General features: G+C 60.2%; 1 protein-coding gene across 3 annotated transcripts; it reads left to right on the top strand.

Annotated features, from left to right (window-relative positions):
• Nucleotides 1–212: 212 nt before the first annotated feature.
• Nucleotides 213–10315, top strand: FDXR (ferredoxin reductase; the record flags this gene model as incomplete). 3 transcript variants are annotated; one of them, XM_082860597.1, is made up of 13 exons in its annotated part: nucleotides 213–291; nucleotides 884–1002; nucleotides 1481–1552; nucleotides 5776–5871; nucleotides 6069–6191; nucleotides 6371–6484; nucleotides 6815–6916; nucleotides 7910–8017; nucleotides 8275–8359; nucleotides 8493–8692; nucleotides 8775–8946; nucleotides 9569–9739; nucleotides 9872–10315. In XM_082860597.1, 13 exons carry the CDS (start codon nucleotides 213–215, stop codon nucleotides 10000–10002), a joined length of 1572 nt encoding a protein of 523 aa, XP_082716723.1. In that variant the 3' UTR covers nucleotides 10003–10315. The 3 variants fall into 3 exon arrangements, with proteins under 3 accessions (XP_082716723.1, XP_082716722.1, XP_082716721.1); XM_082860596.1 differs by lacking the exon at nucleotides 884–1002 and having other exon boundaries at nucleotides 1455–1552; XM_082860595.1 differs by lacking the exon at nucleotides 884–1002 and having other exon boundaries at nucleotides 213–357; nucleotides 1455–1552.
• Nucleotides 10316–10364: the final 49 nt, after the last annotated feature.

The raw sequence follows: 10364 nt of genomic DNA, 5'->3' as shown, positions 1-10364 counted from the left end.
GACCAGGGGGGCGGGCTTTTCATTAGGGCGGCGGGATTCTTTCGTGTGTGGGGGTGGAGCCGCCACGCTGTGCTTTCCTGGAGCGTGGGAGGCGGGATTTGGGGCGGGGCCGCAATTGTGGGCGGGGTCCCAAGAAGGACGAGGGCGGGGCCGGAGCCGGTGCGGGAGATCAGGGCGGGGTCGGGTCCGCTGTCTAGTTGCTTCTTCCAGGCATGGCTCCGCGCTGTTGGCGCTGGTCGCCCTGGACGGCATGGCCTCGGACCCGGCCGCCTCCTTCCGAAAGCACCCAGAGTAGGAGCAGGGCACCTGTAGGGCTGAATGGGAGCGCGGGGAGGCCTGCGAGCGCTAAGTATAGGAGTAAGAGCCGAGCTGGTTCAGGGCTGGAGAGGGGAGAGAGAGGGGACCAGGGGCTAGACTGGAGGGGTCCACTCATGCAGATGAGATGGGGGTGGTGTACAGGGGCAGGTGGCGGCCTGTGCGGTAATATGTGAGGCTCCTGGGGTGAGACAGGGGTCAACAAAAGTGAGAAGGGGAGACCATGATGTCCACAGAAGTGAGAAGGAGTGAATGGGGGGGTGATAAGGAGGTCTGTGGGGCGAGAGGGAAGTCTGAGGCGAAACAGGGGCCTCTATGGGCAATAGAGGGCTCTGTGGAGAGAGAGGTAAGAAGAGGTAAAATGGGGCCTTGTGGGGAGATCCACAGTGGCGATATGGGGTCTGTTGGAAGGATGTGGTATTCTAGCTGGGTGGGTTGGGAACCCGGTGAGAAAAATTAAGAAGTGCTGAGCAGGGAAGCTTCAGGGGTGATGGGGATTGTCGAGTAGGCCATCTTCAGCGGCATAGTAAGTTCATGGGTGAGATGAGGGCTCTGGATGGAGACACAGCCTTTGGGAATTCAGATGAAGTAAGGGACCCTGCAAACGCCAAAGCTTTGAGGAAAAAGAGAAGGAGTGCGCAGATGAGGGTGAAGCCTGGGAAACCCCGTTTTCTGTTGGACACTGAAGTTGGGGCTTGGGATGGGGAGGGAGTCTTTTTTTTTAATTTTTTAAATTTTATTTATTTTATTTTATTTTATTTATTTATGGCTGTGTTGGGTCTTCGTTGCTGAGTGCAGGCTTTCTCTAAGTCGCGGCTGGTGGGGGCTACTCTTCACTGCGGTGCGCGGGCTTCTTATTGCTGGGGCTTCTCTTGTTGCGGAGCACGGGCTCTAGGAGCACAGGCTTCAGTAGCTGTGGCCCGTGGGCATCAGTAGTTGTGGCTCGCGGGCTGTAGAGCGCAGGCTCAGTAGTTGTGGCGCACAGGCTTAGTTGCTCTGCAGCATGTGGGATCTTCCCAGACCAGGGCTCGAACCCGCGTCCCCTGCATTGGCAGGCGGATTCTTAACCACTGTACCACCAGGGAAGTCCCGGGAGGGAGTCTTGAACTGACCTTCCTCCCCGGTCCCCCCTGCCCTAGGCTTCCACCAGCAGTTGTCCACACAGGAGCAGACCCCCCAGATCTGTGTGGTGGGCAGTGGCCCAGCTGGCTTTTACACCGCCCAACACCTGCTAAAGGTAAGCCGCTTCCTCCTGGTTCCTTTTCCCATGATTCACCTGCTGCTCCAATCCTAAGGCAAGCTCCACTCCTTCGGGTTTTAAAAGCACTCCTGGGTCCCTGAAGGGGAAGGGGCTCCCAGCCCATCTAGACGGGACATTTCCTGCATGCTTTGTCACCTGGGGCTCCCCACTCTAGGTCCTCAGCTAGAAGAGAAGTGTGTTTGCCTCATGGGTGATGGTCAGGGGTCTGTGGCAGACGGTCGGCTATGCCTTCTTAGCCAAGTACTCCAGGGAGCTTATGCAGACCTGCGTGATGACTTTGTTCTGCCCCTCGTCTTCCCTTCTTTCTCCTCTGTCTCCACTCTGTCCCGAACATCCTGCATCTTGAGGCCACCCCCTCTTCTCAGGGATTTCTGTAACTTTAGGCCCCTCACTGCACTCTCCTCGCCAATAGCTCCAGCCCTCCCCATGCCATGCTGGTCTTCCAGCGTGCTCTCCACCCTCCATTACACGCCTTCCCCCACCCCATGGCCGGGGTCTCAAGGTTTATGGTATTAGCCTTGGTGGGCAGGGCCCCAAGGTTGCTGGTCACCCTTGAAACCTCGGCAGACCTTGGTGGGAGGGAGGAGGGAGGGAGAATCATGGGTTGGTGTTGAGTTGGTGGCGGTGGGGTGGGGTGGGGGAGGGGTGCGGGAGACCTAGGCTGAGACATAGGACAATGACCTTGCTGTGGAGAGAGAGGAGAAAGGATGAATATATTAATTACATGCACACACACACACACATATGCAGATATTAATACTTAAAAAGTAGGGCGATCAACCTGCTCAGCTTGCCCAGGATGTAAGGCTTTCAGTGTTAAACTGGGAGGGTCTTGGGGAGGCCAGGATGAGTCGGTCACCCTGCCAAAAAGTGACCTGAGCACGGCTTCCAAGCAGCACAGGGGAAAGAGCTAATTACGATGAAGTGACCAGCGTGAGCCCAGTTGGGTGGGGTCAGTCAGAAAGTGCTTCCTGGAGAAGTGCGTTGAAGGAGGTCTCAGGCTCTGGAGAGGGCCTCCTGCACGGGCGCTGGCAGGAAGACCAGGGATCTCCCAGGGGCTGGGGAGGTCCTGGAGGGCTCTGTGTAAGGGGGCACTGTGCGAGCGGAGCCTGAAGTTTGGAGAGGGAGGAGGGTAGGCCTCCCAGGCAGGATTCTCAATGTCCCCAGTGTGAACAAAGGCTCTGGCCTGCACATACTTTCCCTGGGGGAGGTGCTGGGGGATGGGCACCGAGGCCAGTTACAGGCTGGTCCTGGCCCACTGGGAGCTCCAAGCGACTGGCTGTGCTCCCGCGGCAGGGACACGCGCAGCACATTTGGGACAGTGGCACTTAGCCGAGTCAGGCACCGTGTGTACAGCATCTCATCGCATCCCCAAGACAAGTTGCGAAGCAGGTGGCACGACTGTTGCTTCACAGATGAGAACTGAGCGAGGCTGCCCAAGGCCCCACCTCTGAGCAGGGAAGGCCTGGGTTCTGAGCGTGGGCACTCCGATGGCAGAGGCCGCTCCTAAGCTCCACGCTGGGCCATTCAGTAACCAACCACTGGACACTGACATGATCCAGGCACAGCTTGGCACTGGGAACATGGGTGCGAGCAGGACAGACGTGGTCCCCATGCTCAAGGACCTGACAGCCTACTGTGGGAGGTCGTGGAGTGGTGGGGAGAGGGTTTACGCGGTATTCTAGGGCTCTGATGTGGGGGGGGGCGTGTACAGGAGGGGTACCTAACCCAGCCTGGAGGAGGTGACGTCCAGATTACTGTCTCAAGGACAGAAGGACAAGCCCAGTGGGGCAGGGGAATGGGTAAGAGGCCAGAGGGCCCCAGGCACAGAGGACCGTGTGACAAAGGCCCAGAGGAAAGAGAATGCGGGTTTGGGGACCGTTGAGTTCAGGAAGGTGGGCGTGTGCAGTGAGGGTGGAGGGGTGAGAGCAGAGGCTGGAGGAGGTAGGCGGGCCCAGATCCTTGTGGCTGGGAAGCCACTGACCAGCTTGGACTCATGCAGTTTCTCTTGGTGCTGTCTACCCCCTTCCCTCCATCAGAGACCTCTGGGGGACTTGTGAAAATACACATTTCTGGGCCTAGTTCCCACCTAATCACACTGTGTCTGGGGCCCAGGAATCAATATTTGAAAACAACCCCCTGCCTGCTGCTATAGGTGGTTGGCTTCAGTGAAGGGTTTTAGGCAAGGGACTGAAAGCACCCCGTTTTTGATCTGGAGCCCTCTCTCTGCCTGCAGAGCGAGAGGCAGGGCTAGTGGCCGAAAGAGCAGTGGGGAGGATGGGGGTCTGATTGGACAGGGTAGAGGGGAGTCAGGGAGGAGCCCCAGCTTCCTACCCCGGAGCAGAGAGGGAGAGGTTTGGGGGAGGGGAGGACTGACTTTCATCCCAATGGGTGTGAGGTGTCTGGGGTGAGCTGTTCAGGGGTCTCAGGCTTGGTGGGGGGTCTGGGCAGAAGAGAGAGAGTAGAATGTCATCAGTAAGTCCACGGGAATTTGAAGTCACAGGAGGGAGCGGATGACAATTCCCCAGGGAATGTGTGCGGGGGCAAGGGAAGGGGGGTGTCTCAGATTGGAAGAACCTCAGAGAATATTCTTGTTAGAGGGGGGACAGAGAAAAAGGGGCCTGGAAAAGAACAGCCAGAGGGACAGCCAGGGACCTGTGAGAGCTAGGGAGGAGGGGCATCCTGGAAGATGAGGCCAGTCCTGTGAGAGAACCAGTAAATAGGTCCAGCGGGTTGAGCCTTATGGAGGTGGCCTTGGAGAGAGCGCTGTGAGCTGGAGGGCAGGCTCCACAGCTGGAAAGAAGGGAAGATAAGATGGAAAGGCGGAGAGCGTCCGGTATCGACCTCCAGGCTCAGCAGTTTGAACTTTGTCCCGCGGCAGGACAGCCAGGGAAGGTTTGTGAGCAAGGTGGTGTGACGGTAATGACAGCTTTTGATTGAACACCCACAGCAGGTCACTCCCTGGGCTAAGGGTGTAGGCTTTGCTCATTTCATCCAGAAGCCCACGCCGGAAGGAATGTTCTGTGGTCCAGTAAGGAACATTCCAGCGGCACAGAGTCAGATAGCGGTGGGGCTGGGTTGGCCCCGCGGCTGTTGACTCCAGAGCTGCAGCTCTTCAAGGGCACAGCGACGTCAGCGGGGCTTGAGGGGGGTGGGGAGAGTCGGGAGGCACGATGGGCGCGTGGAGGGCCGGGACTTGGGTGCAGGCAGTGGGATGTGGACAGAGGCAAGGAGCTGAGCGGGAGGCTTTGTTGGGCTGAGGGCTGCTGGAGGGCGGGAGCTCATTTGCCTCGAGTCCCACTGAATCGGGAGTGTGGAATCGCGCAACAGCCTGATCGGGCACGAGGCAGGGTAGTGTCACCCACGGGAGCCCCAACTGCTTGACCCTGAACCTGCTTGTGGCCCAGAGTCTCACCATCCTGGCCTCCGGGATGTTTCCCAACAACCCTGAGGGGCGTGTCATCTGTCCCGGTTTACAGACGGAGAGACTGAGACCCGGGCGGACGCTGGGACTTGCCGGGGCCATGCGCTGTTTGGTGGCAGAGCTACACCACGCTTGTCTGCCCGACCCCCAAACCTGAGCCTTCCCCACGGCCCCTCTGGGTGCCCCGGGGTGGGGGGCAGGCAATGTGGAACCGACATACGAGTGAGATTGTTTTTTCTAAGACTAGGAGTAGGGCCACTTCCATCCCCTCTGCTCCCCTCATGCCCCAGCTGTGCCTCTAAGTCTCTGTCCTGCTGGTCCGCTTTCCAACAGGATGGTCTCGGAGGCTAGAGCTGAAGCAGGTGTGAGTTTCCAAGGGTGGTTCTCAGGTCATCTATGGGCTGGACATTTCTAGAAGTGTCCGCGGGTTCTAGGGCAGGGCTGTGTGTCACGTCTGACCCAAGTAGACGAAGAAGCTCCCCTGATACAACTCCAGTGGAGGGAAAGCTGCCATCTTCCTTGGTTGGCCGGAGTTCTCGCCATCTCAGTGGGCTGGCAGTCCTTGAAGTCTGGCCTCGGCTGCCCTGGCCCTGTGCTGCCCACTCCTCTAGCCCGGCTCTCTAGGCAGATGGGGAGTCGTGGGCCTTTCTCTCTCCTTGCAGAGGGTCAAGGCCACCTTGTTAGCCCACTGAGCTGGGCTCTCCTGCTTTGTCCTGGGAAGGGCAGGACCCACAGGGGCCCGCCTCGGCCCCACAGCCATTGCCTTCTCCCCTAGCACCACTCCCGGGCCCACGTGGACATCTACGAGAAGCAGCTGGTGCCCTTCGGCCTGGTGCGCTTTGGCGTGGCGCCCGACCACCCCGAGGTGAAGGTGGGTCTCTCTGGGCTCAGAGCAGGGCTTTGGAGACTTTGGTTGAGGTGAGGAGGGAAGGGAGGCTCCCTGACTGCATGGAATGACCCCAGGCCCTCTGGGGGGATGCCATCCCGGACATTGTGGGGTGAGGGTGGCATAGCCACGGGCCCTGGAGCTGCCCCACGCTCTAACCCCTCCCACTCCGGCCCCGGCAGAATGTCATCAACACTTTTACCCGGACGGCCCACTCTGACCGCTGTGCCTTCCACGGCAACGTGATGGTGGGCAGGGATGTGACCGTGCAGGAGCTGCGGGACGCCTACCACGCCGTGGTGCTGGTGAGTGCAGACGGGGAGGGGGCAGGGCCGCCACAGTGGTTGGTGGCAGCGGGTGGAAGACCTAGGGGTGAGGGCCACGGCGGAGGCTGTGGAGGAGAAGCAGGAAGGAGGCCGCTGGGAGCCCGGCGGGGGCTGCCTGGCCCCTTAGCTGCTGCTGAGGCCTCTGGGTCTTTCCTCAGAGCTACGGGGCGGAGGACCATCGGGGCCTGGAGATCCCCGGAGAGGAGCTGCCGGGCGTGCTCTCAGCCCGGGCCTTTGTGGGCTGGTACAATGGGCTTCCTGAGAACCGGAAGGTGAGTTTGGGGAGCGCTCCCCCGGCCTCTTCCTCCCCACTCCTCCACCGGGGCCAGCTCTTGGCTGCCGCAGCTTGGGGAAGAGGGAGCCACAGGCCTGGGAAGCACGCAGTGAGATGAGATGTGAAACATCAGGCTGGCCGAGGGGCGAGGCCCCTGGGAAGAGGGGGCGCCGGGTCGGGGTGGAGGGACCTGAGCTGAAGCTCAGGGCGGGTGGACTTTCCGAGAGTAGGGGAGCCTGAGGGTGCGGCCGGGGACTGGGCGTGAGGCTGAGATTAGCCTGACTGGGGCCGAAGTTAGGGGACCCCTATCCAGACCTCTGTCCTCCAGCTGGCGCCGGACCTGAGCTGTGACACGGCCGTGGTTCTGGGGCAGGGGAATGTGGCTCTGGATGTGGCCCGGATCCTGCTGACGCCACCTGAGTACCTGGAGGTGAGTGGGTAGGTCAAGGGCCGGAGGGGTGGAGGGGGGGGTCACACCAAGGAGAGGGTGCCCCTGCCTGCAGGGTTTGGGCCTCGTGCCTCCACGCTGAGCCTCTGTTTCCCCTTGGTGCTGGGCAGAGGCCTTCTAGAAGGCAGCCCGTGAGCTTCGTCTCATACCATTTCCCCCTTCACATTCTGCAGCTACATAGGCTTTTTTTTTTTTTTCCGCTGTACGCGGGCCTCTCACTGCTGTGGCCTCTCCTGTTGCGGAGCACAGGCTCCGGACGCGCAGGCTCAGCGGCCATGGCTCACGGGCCCAGCCGCTCCGCGGCATGTGGGATCTTCCTGGACTGGGGCAGGAACCCACGTCCCCTGCATCGGCAGGAGGACTCTCAACCACTGCGCCACCAGGGAAGCCCCCATAGGCTTTTTAAAAAAAAGTTTTCAGTATACACACACCATTCCTCTTGCTCAGAACCCTCTCAGCTCCCCTCCTGCCCGTTAACCTGTTTGCATCTTTTAGTTCTTGGTTCAGTTCTCCCTTCCTCCAGGAAGCCTCCATGGACCTGAATAGGTCCATTTCCCTGTAATACTCTCCTCCTATAGACTTGGCTACTTCTGTTTCAAAGCATGTTGTCACCACTGCGATTTTATACTTTTTATTGAATATTCGATAAGTCTCTCTCTCCACCAGATCAGAAGCTCTGTGAAGGCCAGTACCACGTCTCTTTTGCTCAACATTGACACCCCCCCATCCATGCCCTTTGCACAGTGTTTGGCACGTGGTAAACCCTCAGTAAACACTTGTTGAATGAAGAGCGTGGGCCTGGTTTGCTACTAATTGGAGCCATTCGCAGAATTGGCAGCAGTGCTCCATCTGGCCGTCGGGGGGATGGGCAGTGGTGCCACTTCAGGCTGCCAACCTTCTCACCGCCCAACCAATGGAGAGGTCCCCCTTCTGCTGTCAGTGTCCAACGACTTTAAGGTCCTCCTTTTGTGCCAGAAAACGGATATCACGGAGGCTGCCCTGGGGGCACTGAGACAGAGTCAGGTGAAGACGGTGTGGATAGTGGGCCGACGTGGACCCCTGCAAGTGGCCTTCACCATTAAGGTGCTGGGGCCTGAGGGAGAGGGGCCAGGGTCCCAAGTAGATGGTCTGCTCCTTGGGGGGTGTGGCAGGGCAGAGCTGCCTGGGATGGAAGAGGGAGAGCCAGGCAGGGCCCCCCCTGGGGCCCAGTGCCTTCCGTGCTGGTGGGAGCTGGTGGGAGCTGGTGGTGTCTCCCACCTGGGCTGGGCTCTGGGGTGGGCTCAGGAGTGGACAGCGCTCTGGGCCTGACTCCTCCCCCACTCCCCGCCCACACCACCAAGGAGCTTCGGGAGATGATTCAGTTACCAGGAACTCGGCCCATTTTGGATCCTGCGGATTTCTTGGGCCTTCAGGACAGAATCAAGGGTGAGGGGCCCTGGCCCGGCCCCCCGGCTCACTGGGGAGGGGATGGTCTAGGTCAGAGAGGGCTCGGGAGAGGGCATTAGGGGAGAGGGCTGTAACCCGGACGCCGCCCTGAGATGCTCTGTGTTGCTAACAGAGGTCCCTCGCCCGAGGAAGCGGCTGGTGGAACTACTGCTTCGAGCAGCCACGGAGAAGCCAGGGGTGGCAGAGGCTGCCCGCCGGGCATCGGCCTCCCGCGCCTGGGGCCTCCGCTTTTTCCGAAGCCCTCAGCAGGTGCTGCCCTCGCCAGATGGGCGGCGAGCGGCAGGCATCCGCCTGGCAGTCACCAGACTGGAGGTGAGTCTCCTGTTACCCAAAGACACCCCCATTCTCAAATCTCCCCAGCCCCAGCCTGGTGCTTCCCACCCTCTCCCCACAGGGTGTTGGTGAGGCCACCCGGGCAGTGCCCACTGGAGCCGTGGAGGACCTCCCCTGTGGGCTGGTGCTAAGCAGCATTGGTTATAAGAGCCGCCCCATCGACCCCAGTGTGCCCTTTGACCCCAAACTCGGGGTCATCCCCAATATGGAGGGCCGGGTTGTGGATGTGCCAGGTGAGAGGGTGCAGTGGGGGGCAGGGAGGCTGGTGTCTCCCGGGGCCATTCACATTCATTCATTCATCTGGTGACATGCATTGGGAACGTGCTCTGAGCCAGGCCCTGTCCCAAGACCCTGGCCCTGCCCCAGCCTCCTCCTGGCCCTAGAGGAAGCTCCCAGTCTAGCTGAGATGCCCACACATATGTCTGGTTATTAAGTCATTCAGTTTACTGAGGCCTGCTCTGGGCTAGGCCTAGTGCTGGGACTGGAGACGAAGCAGCAGCCCCTTGGCCTCAGCGAGCTTCCAGCCTGATTTAATATCCACAGACCTGTCTAGTCATTCATTAATTCGTTCAGTGTTTACTGAGAGCCTGTTGAAACAAGGTGGGCAGGACCCAGCTCCTACAGGGAGCTCCTGGTCTACAGGGACACTGAGGTGTAAGGGGGATGGCATGGTAAATACAGGTTGGGAAGCATTGAGGGCAGTGGGCCAGCGGCCAGAGTGGGCCCAGCTGATGGATGCTGGGAGGCCGTGGGGTGTATGGAAGCGTGTGTTCATGTGTGTGCACTGAGGCCCAGGCTTGCCAGGGGTGTCCAGCCAACTCCCCATTCCTTACGCCTTTGTTACCCCTCTCCAAGGCCTCTACTGCAGCGGCTGGGTGAAGCGCGGGCCCACAGGTGTCATCACCACTACCATGACTGACAGCTTCGTCACCGGCCAGATTCTGCTGCAGGACCTGAAAGCGGGGCTGCTGCCGTCTGGCCCCAGGCCTGGCTATGCGGCCATCAAGGCCCTGCTCGGCCGCCGAGGTCTGGGCCCCGTGTGAGCTCCTGGGAGGTGGGGTGGGGGTTCCCTGGACCCTTCACTGTCTGGAAGGGGGCTGCTCTGGGCTGGGGGAGGGGAGGAGGTGAAAGCAGTGACCCGTCTTCCCTCTGCCGCAGGGGTCTGGCCTGTTTCTTTCTCGGACTGGGAGAAGCTGGATGCTGAGGAGGTGTCCCGGGGCCAGGGTGCGGGGAAGCCCAGGGAGAAGCTGCTGGATCCTCAGGAGATGCTGCGGCTGCTGGGACGCTGAGACCAGATCCCAGGCAGGCACGGAGGGGAGGAGTGCTGTGCGGGGGAGAGGGATCGGGGTCAGTCTGAGCAGGACTCTGCACCACAACTGCATCGCCTGGCCGTCCTGGCGTGGGGCCTTGGCTGCCCCTTTGCCAGGGGCCTCTGAGCATTTCCTCGTACCAGAAAGTCGCTCTTGCCACTGTGGGCAACTCTCAGCAAGGAGATAACCTTAGTTAGGGATGGGTGCAGGTGCAGGCTGACCTTCCTCCCTCCTGCCTATCTCCTGCTGGACTTTGGAGGGTCACCAGGTCGGATATATGCTGGAAATAAAACACCTGCAACCGAGGGACGGTGGTTGATGTGCGACTTCTTCTGGGGCCC

This window comes from Leucopleurus acutus, assembly GCF_964270905.1.
Source record: "Leucopleurus acutus genome assembly, chromosome: 19".
NCBI lineage: Eukaryota > Metazoa > Chordata > Mammalia > Artiodactyla > Delphinidae > Leucopleurus > Leucopleurus acutus.
The sequence above is the reverse complement of the archived record's forward strand: the minus strand, read 5'-3'. Positions and strand labels throughout refer to the sequence as shown.